Source organism: Eurosta solidaginis, chromosome 2 (assembly GCF_040869045.1).
Source record: "Eurosta solidaginis isolate ZX-2024a chromosome 2, ASM4086904v1, whole genome shotgun sequence".
NCBI lineage: Eukaryota > Metazoa > Arthropoda > Insecta > Diptera > Tephritidae > Eurosta > Eurosta solidaginis.
Genome location: NC_090320.1, coordinates 5946780 through 5965485, shown reverse-complemented (window position 1 = coordinate 5965485; position 18706 = coordinate 5946780). Strand labels below are relative to the sequence as shown.

The following is an 18706-nucleotide window of genomic DNA, read 5'->3' as shown; positions in this document are numbered from 1 at the left end:
CCTACAAAGAACACCTAAAGTAAAAAAATTCTTATATGCAAACAATGTATGGCAAAAACTTCCCGCTAGTAGTCGTATACCAATCGAGTCGACACATGCCCGGCTGAGCTCCCGTGGCAGGAGACAATGTCAGGGTGGGTGTTCCCCACGTTTGGGCGTCTGCAAGATATACGCTACCTTGGACCGCTCGTGACGCATGGGGTGGGGTGGCCGTCATGGAAAAACACCAGGTTGATGTTGTTGTCACCTCCATGGCGTCTTATCCACCACCCAAGACAACATGGTCCATAATTGAGCTGATTGCAGCCGAGTTTACAGGCCATTCTGTTTTATAAGTCTTCAGACACATCAGTGATTCCACGTCAAATAGCTTTGCTGCTGCATCTTTGGATGCAGTAACAAACAGAATACCATTTTTTTATTTACCTGCATATCGTTTTTAATCACTTATGATCACTTATTGAGGTAATCTTACGACCACCCTCCCGTATATCCCAAACAGAAATTTGTCCATTTTCGTGCCCTATGATTGTTGTTTCATCCAAGGGTCTCCACAGCATAGATGTGATTGTACATGCCAGCATAGGTATACGTGGCAATGGGCTTTGCTCGGCAGTACTTTCATCGGCTATGCGTGCATCAATTGCGAGCCTCCGTTCTGGATTCTGTCCCGTGTCCTTGTCCGGGGAGGGGCCGCTGGTTTGCCGGAGTGACTGAGGCCGCATGTCCTCGTCTGCGACTTTGCATATTTTTACATATTTTATTTATTTGTTTTATGTAGGGTTTGTTATTGTTTTGCCGTGAAATGTCAAAACAAATGACAGCAACAACTTTCTCACCACAAGTAAGTTAAAAGCTCTATGTCAGAAGGTTGCCATATGACGAAACGTAGGTACGGTGGGCTAGGGCTTAGGAAAAGGATGGATATAGGGAGACATGGTCGTTGTTGGCTGGAATGTAAAACAATAGAAACGGCAACTAGAAACGGTGTTGCTGTTTAGCTATTGCCTATATAAAGGGGTTAGTTACCATTAAAAGAAGAGAATAGCTGTGTCATTAAAGTGATTGTGTCGATTGTGCGCAGGATCGCGTAAACGATTTTTAATAATTTGTATAGATATACATATAAGTATCCCTGGCGCGAGGTCCAGTAAGGACAAATTCGTAGTGTTTTTTTTTGTGGTGTTCAAAATTTATGTGCGGCGTGGCAAAACGCCGATAAAGAAACCCGCGGTCGTCCGGAAAAAAAAACTATTTTTAAGGCTAAAGGCCTAGGATTCCGGCCGGCACTAAAATTATGGATTTTATGGTTAATGCGCATGATGGATGTGGAATACGCAGGGACAGCAGTTAAACAGCGTTGAACACCACCTCGTCAATAAACAAAAGCTTTTGGTCTGCGCCAGGGAAATTTTTTTCGGAAATCTACCATGATCACTTTTCACCAGCATACAGGCGTACAACAGTGCCTCTAAAACCACGTGAGGTGAAGACAACAATATTCTTATAAAAAAGCTTTTGGTTAATGTAACCCAACAAGCAAATGAAGGCCGTTTCTTTTAAGATAAAAAAATATATATATATATGTGTATACGTATTGTATTAATTGATGTTGTAATTTTTTTGGTAATTGATGTCAAATTTGGTGATAGTCGGGTACACGAAATCACCAAACCAGAGTGCCAAGACTGCAATAGTTTCCGGATTGCTGAAATATCCAGCTGCCCCAAATATCCGTTTTCCACCGAAGAGAGCTCTTTTAGGTAGGCTGTAGGATTTGGGTGTTGTATTCAAAGTAGTGCTCATCTTGAGCTAGACGAAGGGTTTGGTTTTTTTTTGTGCTGACACCGAAGAAAACAAACGATTGTAATATTTTATATAAGTTTTCTTTTGCATGACCATGGGTGTAAAGTAATTTTTTGTTGCTGTGACAGAACTCATGGTTAATAAATCATATAAATAAAATCCGTTGAAGAAAGTTTAAAATAATATATATATATGCTGTAGGATTATAGATCCACTTATACATATGTGTTATGCGTAGGCATTTGTGATTAAGTATAAATGTCTGTTTAATTTATAATTGTAAGAAGATAAATCTGTTAAGTATGTTTCGGGTCGTGTTAATATACCTGTTTAAAGCATGAAAAGAAATTGAAATATGGTTTGCTGATTTAATCGGTTGGGGATGGGGATGATGGCAAAAGGGTAGGTAGTGTGGAATCGCGGGGAGCAAAGGTAAGAAAGGGGACCTGCTGAACTCCGAAATAAACGAGCGGTCCGAGGTAGGGTGGGCTTCTGGTGGGATGTATGGAGGCGTATGAGGATGATGATTGTAACATCCGCCTCGCATCAATGTGGCAAAAGGGTTGAGGATCCCGCCTTTAAACTGAGCTAGCTGAGGGCAAATCCACATTGATCGCGCAAAGGGGCGGATGCACTTTCAAGGTGTACGTTACAACTACGTAAGATTTTTCTTTAAAACATGCAAGAAATATTTAAGAAAATTCTGCGTTGATCGGTGTATGTGATATATCTATGTAAATGGGCATGCCAATCTATAAGCAATACAGCAGTGTTGTGAAATTGACAAAGGAAGTAATAAACTAATTACTTAGATCAATAGAGATACCAAAAAAGCGAAGTGGCCTTTGCACAAAGTGTAGCCTTTATAAATATTTACATCAACTTTTAAAGATTCAAATTGGCAGCCAGGTTTTCTACGGAAGCTTTGATCGTAAAGATTAAGCGAAGAAATTTTCAACATAGGATTGACGTACATACAAACTCGTAAATATGCAAAAATGTTCGATGCATTATTAGCGGTTAACGTTATTAAGTAGCTTATAAAAAGACCGAATATCCTGGGTTTACGCCACGGAAAAAGCAACATCAAAATCTTTAGAAACAAGTTTTTCAATTTGTAGAAAAAAAATATAGGAGCACGACGCAAATTGGAAGAGAAGCTCGACCTTAGATCTCTTCAGAGGTTATCGCGCCTTACATTTATTTATTTATTCATTTTATTTATAAAAAGACATAAAGTATTTCACTATAAATAGTAAAACAGTGCGCTTGTTATATCAGTTAACGCAAAATTACTTACTTACTTAATTGGCGCTTAAAAAAAATGTAAGGCGCGATAACCTCCGAAGAGATCTAAGGCCGAGCTTCTCTTCCAATTTGCGTCGTGCTCCTCTTGATTTTTCCCTACAAATTGGCCGGACGGGACCTACATGTTTTATGCCGACTCCGAACGGCATCTGCAAGGCAGATGAGTTTTCACTGAGAGCTTTTCATGGCAGAAATACAATCGGAGCGCTTGCCAGACACTGCCGAGGGGCGACCCCGCTTAGAAAAATTTTCTTCTAATTGAAAAATCTTATTTCTAAAATTTTGATGTTGCTTTGCCCGGGAGTTGAACCCAGGGCATACGGTGTGATAGGCGGAGCACGCTACCATCACACCACGGGGGCCGAAACGCAAAACTACTACAACTAATAACACCAAATTGCAAACGTCAACGACCCCTTTTTAGTCATCAGTACTTTGGATATACTGAACTTAAAAAATGGTGGCAATTAATAATAAAAGGTAAGTGAAATATTTGTCACTATGATGCCAAATATTTGTTACTTAAAAAATATAGTTATAACAATTTCACACAGAGAGTTAAAGAAATAATTAGCCAAATGGGAAAGTTGCGTATGCATTTTTTACTTAAAAAATGTAGCTAAAACAATTTCACACAGAGAGTTAATGAAATAATTAACCAAATGTGAATAGTTGCGCATGCATTTTATTTCGATTATTTTCAAAGTTAAAAAACAAAATATTTTTTAGGGCTGCTCTTAGATATTCGTTAAAGTAGCAAGTAGACCTGTAAGAAAAGTTAATTATTTTATTAAAAAAACAAAAAAGTTGATTTCATTCAGCTTATTTGTGAAAATGGTATACAAAAAAAAATTTATAAATTCAGACAAAGAAAAAATTCTCATGAGAGGTTAGACTCATACATTTTTTACAAATTTTCAAAAAAAACTTGCTGTTGTGAAAGTGAGCCTAAGAAGGTGTAACAAAATATTTTAATCTGAGAAAAATTTTGGTTGTGAATGAAATATTTTTTGTGAAATATTTTCTGGGTCTTTTGACCTCCCAATATCGCTATACAAAGAATAAATAAAGAAAAAGCGAATTAAGTAAATCATAAAAAATTAACGCATACTTCATTCCGATTTTTTTTTCCTTTTTAATTCTTGTGGTCTTATATATTCCTTGTATATATTTTCCTTTGAGAACAAAGACTACAAAGCGACTCCGAAGTTTTCGAAATGAGTTTCGTTCTTACATTATAAGTTGGAATTATTACGACCTCAAAATAGCTGTTGCTGTACGTACCTATAGATCTGTGGTCAGATATATTCCCCCCTGAATTTCCCCGTATGATTAATTTTATCTATTTTTGTTCAGACCTATTGTTCAACTATTTGCAGCAAGAACAAAAAAAAACATTAAAATAATAGTTCCAAATGAATCAACTATCATCGCTTATCATTCATAAAACGATAAAAATTTGCGGATGAATAGAAAACCACTTTTAGAAAAATATATTTAAAATTTTATGAAGCATGAAACAATTGCATTTGCAATACTAATTCTGGTCTTTATTTAGATTACTTTGGGAGCAATACTTCACAATTATACTTCACAACCAATAGCGTGCTTAAATCAAAACTGATTAGTTACTACTTAGCTTGCGCTGCTTTTATACTCTCAGTTTCCTCGTTCACCCATTTCTCCTAAGGTCTAGAAATTTCACAAACAGTTTTAGCTCATGCTTGGTTAGTTACCAGCTATATACATGTATATCTGTAGTCATCACCTCTCCCATAGCCATATGCATGTGAATGTGTGAGTAGCTACTTCGGCTGATAACTACATATTTGTGTGTGTGAGATATCTCTTTGTCGCCTTCTACATAAGAGTGGCTGCTTTTTTGCTGTTGTGCATTTATTTAGTAGCAGCTTAGTGATGCTAATATTCGTCACAATATATTTGTACAAAACTTTAAACCAAGAGTTTTTGAGGTCGCTAGTTTATGTATTTGAAATTTGGTTTGAAAAATTCAAAATGGCGGATGCGTTCTTTAAACAGTAACCCGATTTAACTGAAATTTAGCACATGGGCAATTTAATGTTCGCACATCACGAAATAAGAGTCATTTTTTAAAACGTCCAGCCAACGTATAAAATTGTTTGTAAATTTTATACAAATTTCACACAGAAACTAAATGAAGTAAAATATTTTTTCTTTTTTATACAAGTTCATCTGCTTCATAAACGAACATCTATCAGCAGCACGAAAAAAATATGCTTTTTCCAAAAAATAGTTAAAATGGATAGCAGCCTTTCCTCTTTAACCTTAAAAGCAGAAAGTAGCGCGATGAAAATTGAAAGAGAACCTCGGCCTAGGTCCCCTCGGAGTTACATATTTCGAATCAAATTGTTATTATTTCGCATAGTTTTCGGGATCATTTCGGTGCTATTCCTAGATCATAGCGAGATTACTTCGGGATAATTTCTGGGTCAGGATAGTTTCGGAATCATTTCGATACTATTTCCATAGTATCTAGGGACTATAGTTCGAAAATGTAAGGATTGTTTTCAATTATAAATTATTTCAATACAAATTATAAATTATTTCAGGCCCTTTCCGGACTGTCTTCGAGACTATTTCGAATTTGAAGTCGACATTTGATTTCGAAATTATTTTAGGATTGTTTCGGACTGTTTTGGCAATGTGTTCAATACTATTTAAGCCCTGTTCTGGGAATTAATTTGCTTAACGAGTTTTTGGATTGTTTCATAAATAGTTTCCGTGTTTTTTTAGGTATGCTTTCAGCATTATCTGCAAATCATTTTGAGTTTATTTCGGAGCCATTTCGAGACAATGTGTAAAACATTTCGTAGCAGTTCCCAGGTACCGATTGACCCGATGAAGAAATTAGCCAGTAGAAATTTCCAGACCGTAAGCTGAATGTATGCCAAATATTTTCCAAATTTGTTTAGCCTTCCTGGCTGTAATTGAGTCACAAAGGCAAAGCTCTGGGCATATGTACATTCGTCAAAATATTCAAATTAACACATTTAATAAATATGTTTCATTCATCCATGGTTCTTGCTTTATCGGTGGCTCATGTAGATTTTTCTAGAATCAATTTGGAAAAGTAGGCAATTTTCGGAATATTCAAGTTTTTATTTAGAGATTGTTTTCGTGATCATTTCACGAACATTTCGAGACTCTCTCCGGATCATTTGTAGAGTTCCTTCTGATTTTCTTTTTGCTATTTCTGAATCATTTCTATTATGGTATCTTTTCGGAACTGTTTTGGGATAAGTTCCGGATTGTTTTAGGGACTGTTTTAGGCATCATTTGGAAATGATTTACAAGCTGCCTCCGGACAATTCTAAGACTGCTTTCGCGGCTATATCGAAATCAATTCGACACTATCTATGGACATTTCGGAATTATTTCAGAGCTGTCTCCAGACATTTATAGGATTGTTTCTGAGGCTATATCGATATTACTCGGCACCAACTATGGCTCACTTTGGGATTTTCTTTGGACTATATCGTGATTGTTGGGTAATTGTAACTATTTCCGAATCGTTTCGAGACTGTCTTTGGGTTGTTTTATAGACCTTTATATGGAAACCATTACTCGTAAAATTTTTTTGTACTTTTTTCTTGTAAAGCATTGAAGAAGGCAGGCAGTCGCATAGGCCAAAGGGTTAAAGCGTACAATAGCATGTTTTTCGCGATGTTGTTGTTGTTGTTGTAGCGATAAGGTTGCTCCCCGAAGGCTTTGGGGAGTGTTATCGATGTGATGGTCCTTTGCCGGATACAGATCCGGTACTCTCCGGTACCATAGCCATTCCCTCCCTCCCCACCCTCAAGTTCCTTGAGGAGCTGTGGAGGGTGAGGAGGGTGTTTTTCGCGATTATGACGATTACTTTACTGTTACTGTATAACTTTTGAATAACCCCTTAGGCCCACTTGCAGAATTGCAAGTTAACTATTTAACTCATGATAAACCTTAAAATCATACATTTTCGATACATTTTTATTAACATTTTACATGAACCCTGAGCTAAAAAATAACTTGCCGTTCTGCAAGTGGACCTATTGTACTATGTATTACGGTTTTTATCAGTACCTCCCATGGACCAAAAAGTACTCGTATATGATTACTACCTATAAAAAAGCAGTTTCATATTTTGTTTTTACCGTTTTCTTCTTAAACAAAACAATCTCTCACAATCAATGAAGCACTCATAGGCTCTCAGTTTAGCGCAAGTTTTAATAGCGCCAAGAGCATCGACCAGTTTGTAAACACAACGCTTTGCTTGCACAACTCAAAGCGTTCATTAAACTAGTCTTTGGCTAAGCTTTGTCCAGTGCAGTTCCATTAGTTTACACAATATAAAGCGAATAAAGAAAAAAATTACGAATTTTGTAAAGTAATTAAATATGGCTGCATTAACACATTTCTTATCGCTTTTATCTAAAAATTCTAGCGAAGTGGAGCAAGAAGATGAGAAACCTAAAAACATACTCGAAGATAAAAAAATATTTCCGGATTTCAAAAATGGTCCACTAGCGAAATATCGTCAACTTTCAACATTTTGCTATAAAAGCATGAATTTGTTGTTGGAGGGTGAAGAGCATATACGCATGAAGGTATGTAAATTACAGAGATTTTGTTCGAAATAAAATGCGATGACGTTGCTGTTTCGCTTACCAATTTCATTTTATCACATTTTAACAGTAAATGTATTTTGAACTCGGTACAAAGTTTCGAAATAAACAACAACATGATACATAGTAATACTAAATGCCAAATGCGGAGCATAGCTACTGTAGAGCGATAATAAATTGATGGGAGAGCTGATAAGTGAAGAACGCCAGAGGTTACTTTGTTGAAACTTTATTGTTTTTGTAATGCTTTTGTGGATTAGTAATGAACTTATCAATACCCATCGTTAATCTATTTGAGTGATTTATGATTTGTTTCATCTACCTAAGTGTTAATTAATAATTTATTTTTATATGCTATATATGTGCATTAGGGTGTGGAATTTTTTTGTTTTCTCGGACGTTTTGGCAGCGCACTGCCCTCAAGTGGCCCGATAAAACCAGGCTAATCCTGTTTTTGTTTTTTTTTTTTAATTCATATATACTTTTTTTTTTTTGTAAGCGAATTGTTAAACTTTTAGAATTTTTTAAAATGTATGATCTGCAGAAAAATTGCAATTTATCCCCGAGAATAGAATTTAAAAGAAATTAGATGCCGAGCCCATCAAAAATTATATAAGGGTAAACGTCGAATTCACTCGACTTGTAAAATACTTAGTTTCAGCATTTTGTTGCTGTTTTAATCACAAAACCTGAACCCACACGTGAGAATACATGACACTAGATGGGTCTGAAGAAAAATACAAACTTCTTTTATTTTTTTGGAGTATAGGAACTAGACCACTTGATTATCGACTATTCGAATTATCGATTAGTCGATTAACAAAAGTTGTTTTGTAAACTAGTCGGTTATCAGTTAACGACTACTTGCTTGCATTCGACTACCAACAGACTCGACTATTCGAATAGTTTTCTATTTGTAAATTTTCAATGGGTTTGGCATTCGTAAAGACGTTGTGGCGTTTTTTGTAAGCCATCTGCGTCTCACAAATTTCAGAAACTCATTTTTCATCAAACAATAAATTTTTTAAATTGAATTTATGAAATTTTTAAATTCTTATTGTTCAATGACAAAAAATTTAATTTATGAATTCGCCTACATTCGAATAATGACAGTAATCGATTGCATGCTACTAACGAAAATCGACACTGATGATGGCACAACGCCGAAACCGGTTTGTCTCAAAACCAAATTTGACAAGGGATGACGGAAAATCGTTCAATATCCATCATTTATCCACCATGTCGGAATATCAACAAAACAAAATAAGCATGCTACTATATTGAAATCGAATACCAATTATATATATTCTCAAGCAGTACAAAAGTTTCTACTCGAATAAGAGACTAGTCAATTAGCCGAATTATCGCTTGGGAACAAGAGACCTAATGTGAGTACCTCGTAATTTTCTCCAGAAAAAGGGAACCAAAATAATTATTATCATTGAATGTACTGCAGCGATCCCTGTTTCTATCTAAGTGATACCGATCGTGAGCCCCAACTCAGTGTACGTCTCCCCCTTACTCTTATAGGGGGATGCGGTTAAAGAGTACTTTGTGAACTGTAACGTCTTTCATTGTCATTACATGACCTAGCCAACTTAGCCTAGCCGTGTATACCCAACGGTGTCACCACGACCAGACCATACATTTTCTGGAGAACTGTTCTCCCGAATACTGAGGTTCAGATTAAGCACGTTGAAATACAAACCGTTATATGGGTCTCGTTAAAAGTACAGGATATATTTTGACTTTTACATATTAAGCGCTATAATAAAATTGCTGGGTTCCCTGCCGTCACAAACAGATCTATTGGATTAGTGGCAAAATGAGCTCGTAGGAAAGTTTTGTACCCTTTTCATTTCTGTATTGTAAAAAGGAATATCGCAGAGCTTAAATCGTGTATCGTATAGGTATTATAATTTCAACCTCACGAAAAATTACACATCCTAAAAAAAGTTCACCCTAATGTACTTATATACATACGTACATACGTTTGTTCTTATTGCTACGAGTTCACCTTTTTTTTAAATAGTTCGTTACACATTTTGATAGTAAGTGATAACGAAACTTGTTAGCGCATAGTTAACACAACACAGTTTTACTACATGTTTTAGATAAGTCACACCCTTTTTGGTCAAAACCTTTTTCGAAAAAATAAATTTAATTAACACATTAACCGCCGGCATGTGTATATGGTATATTGACTGCTGCGTGGAATATCCTCGATCTCAGCTGCAGTTTCGAAAGTGCTCTATCTCAGAAAAATTCTCAAAAACGCTCAATTTGTTTTTTTTTTAAACGCTTTAATAGAATAGAAAACGCTTTGATAGAACTTTTATGAAAACAATACTTCAACCGAATTCTGAGATAGGGACTTTTTAAGAAATATTCTGAGATACGGCGTTTTTGAAATACATATATTCTAAGATAGAGCGCTTTCGAAATCGCACCCGAGATAGGGTACATACCCAGCCTGTACATACATATATGTATGTATGAAATTTGAACCGTAGTCGCCTTTTTTGAATCCAATATTCTGTATGAATGTATGACATCCAAAGCTCCACTAGAGCTAGGCTTATATATCTACCCCGTATTAACTAAAATATTCTTTCTTTTTATTTGCTGTAGCATCGCATTTGGAATTTTATGGAAAAGCATCCTGATTTCCAACATAGCATAGAGACTCCACCCTTAGATTACCAGAGGCGAATGGCTAATAGACGTTGTCAACTGCTGTGGAATCAACAGTTCTATGGATTGAGTGACGTTAGTAAATACACAAAACTTTCAAATAGTTACAAACTTACAAAATTTCAATAACTTTTACAGTATATCCACGCGCCTCACCTATCGCTCGCGTTGTCCCAAGGCATATATTCATATGAGGCTGGTTTCGCCATCAAGTATTCACTTTCAAATGGCATGTTTCCGAGCACCATACTCTCAATGGGTACAGAGCGTTTGGCAAAGTATGCAGCGAAAATTGCAAACAATGAAATAATTGGAGCCTTTGCACTAACCGAAATCTCACATGGCACTAATGCGCGTGGTATGCGCACGCGTGCCACCTACGATCCGGAGACACGAGAGTTCATCTTACATACACCCGACTTTGAGGCAGCCAAATGTTGGGTTGGAAATTTGGGTAAGACATGCACACATGCCATTGTTTATGCACAGTTGTATGTACCTGATGATACGTATCAAGGTTTGAGCGCGTTCCTAGTGCCGATACGTAGCGAGCGTACGCTGTTACCATTTCCTGGTGTGACAGTTGGCGATTTGGGTGAAAAGATTGGCTTGAATGGCTTAGACAATGGGTGAGTGTATTTCTACGTACATTTTTTTTAATACTCAATTCATGCATTACTTTTCTTTAGTTTTGTGATGTTCAACCAATACCGCATACCTGGCGAAAATTTGCTCTCCAAAACGGGTGATATCGACGAGCAGGGAAATTATGTGAGCAAAATAAAGGATAGTCGTAAACGTTTGGGTGCTTCATTGGGTTCGCTATCAGCTGGCCGCGTAAATATATGCGCACTGGCATATGTTGCGCTTGGTAAAGCTGTCATAATTGCTACACGTTACTCGGCAAGCCGCAAACAATTCGGTCCCGAAGATAGCAACGAAGAATGGCCGGTGCTCGAATATCAGTCACAGCAATATCGTTTATTACCGCACTTGGCAACCGCCTATGCGCTGCGCGTTTTTACTATGTGGATTGGTACCGCTAATGTGGATTTGACTTTTGGCACGTTTTTGGGTGAAGATACTTCTAGTAAGGGTATGGAAATACATGCTGTCTCTTCTGCAACTAAACCTGTATGCACTTGGGCAGCACGTGATGGCATACAGGAATGTCGTGAGGCGTGTGGTGGGCATGGTTACTTGAAGGTTGCTGGTTTTGGGGAACTGCGCGATGACAACGATGCCAATTGTACGTATGAGGGCGAGAATAATACGCTTATACAACAGGCGTCTAATTGGCTGATAAGTCTACGACGTAATGACGCGAACTTTGAAGAAGTTTCACCAATGGGTTCTGTCGTTTTCTTAAAAGATATGGATGCAATTTTACGTACTCATGCTGCGGAGCGTAGTGTGCATGAAGTGCTACAGCCTGACAGTGAGTAATTACAAATGTATGTTGCTTGTGGTTAAATTTGTTCACATAATTTATAATTCCTTATAGATCTTTTGAAAGCTTTGAATTGGTTGGTAGCCTGCCAGTTGGATGCCTCTGTGCGTTATTGTGAAAAGTTGAGTAAGCAAGGTCAAAATGCTTTTGAAACACGCAATAATATGCAAGTTTTCAAAGCGCAACAGTTGTCCATTATTTATGGGCAGGTAGGTTATTAAAAAATAACGCTTATATTAAAATTAAAAAATTTTTAAAACAGCGCACGATTTACTACGTTTTCCAACGCTTTGTTAATGATCTGCCGACATCGAAGGAGAAAAACGTGCTCTTCAAACTTTTGTCCTTTTTTGGTGCTCATTTGATAACAAAACATATCGGCACCTTTTATCAAGGTGGTTATTTTGAAGATAAAGCGCATGCGTTACTTTATCAGGAAGGAATTTTAAATTTACTGCCTTCTCTGAAGAATGAAGCAATATCCTTGGTTGATGCAATTGCGCCGACGGACTTCATAATCAACTCACCACTCGGCATGAGTGATGGCAATGTAAGTGTTTACCTTTGATGACTGCAAGAAATAAAATTAAAAATGTATTAATACTTTAAATTTTATAAAATTTAAATAGATTTACCAGCATTTGCAAGCTGCTATCGTGCAGGCGCCAGGTGTATTTGAACGGCCCAGCTGGTGGCGTGATGTTACCTACAAGGAATTGCAGAAATCGAAGCTGTAGAAGTTCATACAATATTAGTAAGGAGCGTATGTACACTTCGCCTTTGCTAACAAAAGTTCGGTTTGGTTTAGGATAACCTGAGACGAAACGTTTTGAAACTAATTAATTTTAAAACCTCTGGTTACTTATTGCTTGGGCCTTTGTAAAACACACCGAATGCACAAGTTTATACTTTATATGAGTAAGGTTTTTATTAGATCGTTTTTTTTAAAGCTATGTACATAAATAAAAAAATATATAACTTTGTTTTATGTAGCGAATTGCTACTTTTTTGCTTTCAACAGTTGTTTTTTAAATGAATACAAAAGCTATACACTCATATATACATAATAATCTGCGCAATTATGCAGTATTACTACCAATTCGAATTCAGTATTTTAAATTCTTTTAAAGTACCAATATTTTTACAACTAAGAAAATAAATTGCATTTTTATTAAAAACGTTTAATTCACTTTTTTTTTTGTAACTTATTTGATTTTGAGCAAAATGTTTTTAAAACTCCGTTCTGGGCAGCACATAAAGCAAACAGTGTGATACTTTTGTTTAGATTTAAAAACATTTATGGTTCGTTCTTAGTTTAATTGATTACGTAAAATATTTAATTATTTATTATTGAAAATCAATTGGTATTTGGTTATCATTTAGGTTTTGGCAGTTGTCTTACATATATTCAGTTTTTGGCATTAAACAAAATTAAAGTTGTGCAAAACAAACTACTGCCAGGAGTTTGTAATATACTAAAAATGTATGTACAAAAGTATTATGTTATTTACATATTTGGAAGTTAAGGTTTTTTAAATAAAGGAGTTATATACATATATATTTGCCTAGCTGGTTGGTCTCTTATACAAAGGTGATATGACAAGCTGATTAATAATATTTGCACACTCTTAGTAGATCACAGACAAGTATTGCATACCTATATACAAAAAAAAAAAAAAAAAATATACAAATAACTACTAACAGCAAATTTTTTCTATAGACACACTCAAGATAATATTTCTGGCAACGATTTAACATAATTCCCCGCAATATATACAACCCTACATTTAACCTACAAAAGTGCAACTACAACCCTACTCCGATCACTGATTACAATAACATATAGCAATAACCAAAGCCCGATCAAATGCTAAGGAACTTCTCCAGAACCCGATTCAAATGTATCTAATGAAGAAGCAGTTGTTTGTTGTGCTTCGCTAGTATCACTAACAGATGATGTGATCTTCTTTGTAGACGTTATTAGATGTTCGACATTTGTTAATTCATATTCGGTATTTGCGTGCATTGGTATTTGTTGACGTAAATCACTTGTCGCCCATAAATATAAATCAAGCGTTTTTTCCGTACAATCAGCAATGAAACGCACAAATGGTCTTATATCACCTTCGTTGGCTATTTGCAGAAATTGATAGTATTTGTGTCTATTAAAAAGAAAGAGATATTTAGCTTTTGCTTTTATTCAAATGCACGTTATTACTTGTTGGACTTACCGCTGTTGTTTTGGTATTATAATGGGCGGATAACCAGCTCGCATTAGCAGCGCATTCATAAGTAAGCGCGATGTACGTCCATTTCCATCGATGAAGGGGTGTATGTGTACCAGTTTATAGTGCGCCAAAGCGGCAAGTCTAACAAGATAAAAAATAAATAAAATATATTATTTAGGCATTAAATTATGAAGAGAAGTTGGGAAAGATTTTCCTTGCACACTTTGACGTAATGTTTGATCGCTAAAGCGGGGTGAAGGCGGAGTTAGTTTATTCCGTGCATATTTATAGTTTCATTGAAAAGGTTTGAGCTTACAACATCAAAACAGGCATATCAATATGGCAACCAAGGAACACACTTTCTAGTGCAAGGGTTATTGTAGGTATACGGCCAAGGAAACTGTTACACAATTAAAACCAATACAAAACTCATTCACATTCCCACACTTAAATAAATCGCGCCCATAAACATTCACGTTCATCGTAAGCAGCCTAAAAGTGAGCAAATGCTAAGAAAAATACGATTTGTTGCTGTTGTAGCCGTAAAAGTACTCTCCTTCGGAGAATATTTGGGGATATGGGCATTCCTTGGCCGGACACGCTCCAGTACTAGCACTTTTTTTTACTAGCGGGTGTATTCTAAGCTCCTTACCCCGCTGAGTTTACAATATACTATGTATTTATTGGTAATGTTTTTGGTATACTTTTTCTTACTTTACTGGATGCAATGAAACCGTTTGCTCCGCATTCAACCACGTCTCAAATCGTTGCATGAGTATAGCCAAATCACCCGGACCAGGTGGCACATGACCACCAACATAGACTTGTGTGCGTCGAAACTCGCCTCCCTCAATAGGATCAACATGACCCAATACGCGCCTGTGTATTTCCAAAATGTCTTTTAAGGTCACTTCAATTCTGCAAGTTTAAGTAAAAACAGGTTTAAACAGTTTTAGCAAATATTTCTAAAATTTCAAAACATACTTGTTAACTAAACTAGCATTAATATATTTCATGGCCAAATCTAAACCGAGAATTTCATTGTGCTCATCAATAGATTTGCCTTCAACAGCCATGCGTGTTTCCAAAATTGAACGCGTTTGCGCTAATGTCATTGTATTGCCCTCAATACCTACTGAATGATAAATATGCTGAAAGTATGCCTCCTTTTTAGCGCGCCGTAATGCAGAGTTCGATTCATGCACCGCTGAAAGTGCGTCACGTTTCAAATCAAGCATTTTCAATTTACTCTCATCAATTGATTGTACTATTTCAGCAGTGCGTTGTCGATTTGTTACGGCTTCTATACTTGAGGGATTCAGCATTAAGGCCTATTTAAAAAATTGAAGGAGACATGAAATATAACTACATAGTACAATCAATTATTTTCCCACCTGAAAATAATATTGATCCGCCAATACAATGTCGCGCTGATTGTGCTCCAAATACTCGCCATAACGCAGCAGCACTTCCGGGTGCTTGGGCGCCAATGCAAAAGCATGCTCATACAAACGCTGCGCTTTATTGTCCTTACCAATTGCGCGCATCTCTTTCGCTAGTTTCAATGAGTCCAAGGCTTCCTTAATATTCGTCATGGAGTCTCTTTGCGTCGTTTCTTCTCCGAATTTGCTTTGTATTTCCTTAAAAGCTTCCAAATCATGTGCACTCGTGCCTGGTGCAGCATAAACGGCAAAATCATCGCGTGTTTGAAGAAAATATTCCCCAGGCAAAAGTTGCAATTGCTTCGTTGCTTGACGCAATAATCCGCTATATGGATTGAAGTTGAGGAATTCGTAGAGAAAGAAAGCTACGCTGATGCCCGCTATGAATATGCATATATTAACAAAACTGGCCGTTAATATAGAAACACGCATGAGGCGTTGTTGCTCCCGCTGCAAGAGTGTATCGCTGGTATTTGTCATTGTTGTTGGTGTGGCTGGGTTTATATATTGCATTGGAAATGCTCCCGTTAAAGTGGGTGTTTCAAAGCGCAATGTTTGCTTTTTGGCTGGATCGGCAGGCGTTAATGTCTGCACATCACTCATTATAAATTAATTTAATCACTTTTGGAAACTAAAATTAGAATGAGCTCCTTTTATCAAATACTCTGCCCAATCCCATTTACTTTTCTTCCTATATACACTTTATGAAAAGGGAATTTTCCCTTAAATGGCGAGAGTTTTAAGTAAATTTTAGTTGCTAAACATTTTTCTAGAATTTTAATTAATTACCTCCCACTTTTACAGTTAATTGTTTTGTCTGCAAATGTATGACGTGTATTTTGCACAGACCAGGTGGCACGGTGCTGCCACTCATCGAAAATTGTTAACAACATCAACATGGTAATAGCAGGCCGAGTTGGCGAGTGTGCTTACGAAATAACTTTTACATATTTCTTTACAAAAAAGGAAGACGAATATTTCTTCATATAGTATTCAGAAATTTAACAATAAATGCTGCCGATTTTCAAGGTAACATATAAAATGAGTTTTGTGCAAGTGTGGCAGCTCGTTCTTGCAGTTGCTTTTAACACTTTCGTAAATATTTACGTATGCTCAGTTAAAAATAAACTGCGTAAATGGAATTGTGCTTTTCAAGAAGAAGAAGACAACTCACAATGGGTACGAAAACAAGAAATTCAAGTCCGAACACAATTGAGGCGTAAACGTGTCGGCAGGAAATTATTTCCGTTGTCAATACGTCGTACCCTGGCCTCTAGCGCAGGGCCGCATTAACAAGTAGGCAAAATGGGCAGTTGCCTGGGCCCCCGAAAAATGCAAAAGACATAAAATTTTCTTACAAATATAAAATTCTAGAGAGTGAAAGAAAAATATAATCAGAACTGAAAATAAATTTTACTCAAATAAATAGAACTCAATTTACCGCATTCAAAAGGCGACAACCGACAAACTAGACGAGGTTCCTAAAAAGGACATTTCCGAATCATTTGAAAAATTGTATGAGCGTGCAAAGAAGTGTATCGAAGTGAAAGGAGAGTATATTGAATAATAAAAAAGGTTTATAACTTTTCTTCAGTTGGAAGGTCATACTGGTGAAAGTCTAGCGAATCAAACTGTAAAGTTTCTTACTGAATACTATAGTTTAGATATTCAACATTGTAGAGGACAATAATGTGACAACGTATTAAACATGTCCGGAAAATATAAACGTGTGCAAGCAAGAATATTGAGTTTGAATGAGAATGCGGTCTATGTTCCCTGTTCCGCGCATTCCCTTAATTTGGTTGGAGAGCATGCTGTGAAGCAGGGATGCACCTTAACGTTAAGCTAATCGTTTATCAAAAAATGTCCACCGTTTCCGTTGAAACACTTCGAAATATTATCTATCGATAAAGAAATTATCAAGATAAATTGTATCTCGTTTTTAACCGAAACGAAAAGCTTTCGTTAACGTTAAAAACGTTAACAAAAACGTGATACTTTATGTTTGAATTGTGCTGGCAATGCTATAGCCATGGTGAAGCCGTAAGGTGGTAACGGCGAGCGGACACACACACACAAACTCCAAGTAACATGTTTGTGTAATTCGTTGGTGGTAATGTTAAAAATACTCTGAGAAATGTTCGACTGTCAAAATTCATGAGAAAAGTTGCAATCAGCTTGGCTAATGCTTTCACCTTTAATGACTCCACCATCAATCAGCTTTGCCAGCATAGTTTGAAATTAATAATCAACATAAACGATTTGATTTCGTTTTGATATGGCAGAAAACGATACAAAATCATTTCGTTAATTTGACGTTCTTAACGTTAATAAACGAAACAAAGTTATTTCGTTTCGTTTATTAACGTTAATTATCGTAACGAAATGATATCGGTTCGTTGGTTAAGCATGCCTGCTGTGAAGTGCTGTTTTTATGAAGTAGAAACTTTAAAGACATTGTCAACTACACGCTGTGAAGCACATTCGAATGCAACGAATTCAGTTTACGATTCATTTGATATCATATTAGAGGCTCTAGAAATCATTGCTGATGATGAATCACAAAATACTGGTAATCGTTATGAGGCGACGTGTATTGCGAATAAAATGCAAAAATTCGTATTTGGTTTCATGTTGATTTTATGGAACTCTATTTTGATTGCTATGCGTTCAGTGAGTAAGTCATTGCAAAGTGAAAAAGCAGATTTGCAAACGTGTGGTTTTTTGTACGGATTATTAGAAGAGAGTTTACTTTCATTCCGTGAAAAGTTCAATGATTTCGAGGAAAAAACAAGACAATTATTACCTGGTATAGGCAAAGAGGATAAATGCAATAAGGGCCGTCACTCGTTATTTTTTTGGCATTTACTCGATGTATACTGAGAGGTAGTCGCTACTTTTTTTTAGGGCGAGATGTTTATAAATGTCTTCTATACAGTTTCGTGGGGTATTTGTGTTTATTTTTCGACTGTATTTAATTAATTTATTTAATTCTCTTTCCAAAAATCACAGTTGCACAAGGGGCCTACACGGCATGGATAAATGCGAGACAATTAAAAATGTCCCTCTCAGAAAACATTCGGCATCAATTTTTTCAATTTCCAGCGAGATACTCGCCACAAAATAACGAGTGAC

The 18706-nt window shown here is 36.4% G+C and overlaps 2 protein-coding genes across 4 annotated transcripts; one reads left to right on the top strand and one right to left on the bottom strand.

Annotated features, from left to right (window-relative positions):
* The first annotated feature begins 2466 nt into the window (after positions 1-2466).
* On the top strand, positions 2467-13595 carry Acox3 (Acyl-CoA oxidase 3). 3 transcript variants are annotated; one of them, XM_067764185.1, is made up of 9 exons: positions 2467-3103; positions 3494-3594; positions 7577-7739; positions 10389-10526; positions 10590-11080; positions 11141-11889; positions 11956-12110; positions 12164-12451; positions 12531-13595. In XM_067764185.1, the coding sequence occupies exons 2-9, from the start codon at positions 3572-3574 to the stop codon at positions 12636-12638; spliced, it is 2115 nt and encodes a 704-aa protein (XP_067620286.1). In that variant the 5' UTR covers positions 2467-3103; positions 3494-3571; the 3' UTR covers positions 12639-13595. The 3 variants fall into 3 exon arrangements, with proteins under 3 accessions (XP_067620286.1, XP_067620287.1, XP_067620285.1); XM_067764186.1 differs by lacking the exons at positions 2467-3103; positions 7577-7739; XM_067764184.1 differs by lacking the exons at positions 2467-3103; positions 3494-3594 and having other exon boundaries at positions 7421-7739.
* Fic (FIC domain protein adenylyltransferase) lies at positions 13248-16424 on the bottom strand. Its single transcript, XM_067764187.1, has 6 exons — positions 16361-16424; positions 15524-16293; positions 15114-15460; positions 14844-15047; positions 14133-14270; positions 13248-14063 (listed from the first exon to the last, which is right to left on the bottom strand). The coding sequence occupies exons 2-6, from the start codon at positions 16172-16174 to the stop codon at positions 13772-13774; spliced, it is 1632 nt and encodes a 543-aa protein (XP_067620288.1). The 5' UTR covers positions 16175-16293; positions 16361-16424; the 3' UTR covers positions 13248-13771.
* Between the last annotated feature and the right edge of the window lie 2282 nt (positions 16425-18706).

Coding starts and splice junctions, on each gene's coding strand:
- Acox3 (XM_067764184.1), top strand. CDS start 7,530: ATGGCTGCATTAACACATTTCTTATCGCTTTTATCTAAAAATTCTAGC. Junction 7,740..10,388: donor AAGAGCATATACGCATGAAG/GTATGTAAATTA, acceptor TATTTGCTGTAG/CATCGCATTTGGAATTTTAT. Junction 12,452..12,530: donor TCGGCATGAGTGATGGCAAT/GTAAGTGTTTAC, acceptor AAATTTAAATAG/ATTTACCAGCATTTGCAAGC.
- Fic (XM_067764187.1), bottom strand. CDS start 16,174: ATGAGTGATGTGCAGACATTAACGCCTGCCGATCCAGCCAAAAAGCAA. Junction 15,048..15,113: donor AATGCTAGTTTAGTTAACAA/GTATGTTTTGAA, acceptor TTAAACTTGCAG/AATTGAAGTGACCTTAAAAG. Junction 14,271..14,843: donor GTTTCATTGCATCCAGTAAA/GTAAGAAAAAGT, acceptor TTATCTTGTTAG/ACTTGCCGCTTTGGCGCACT.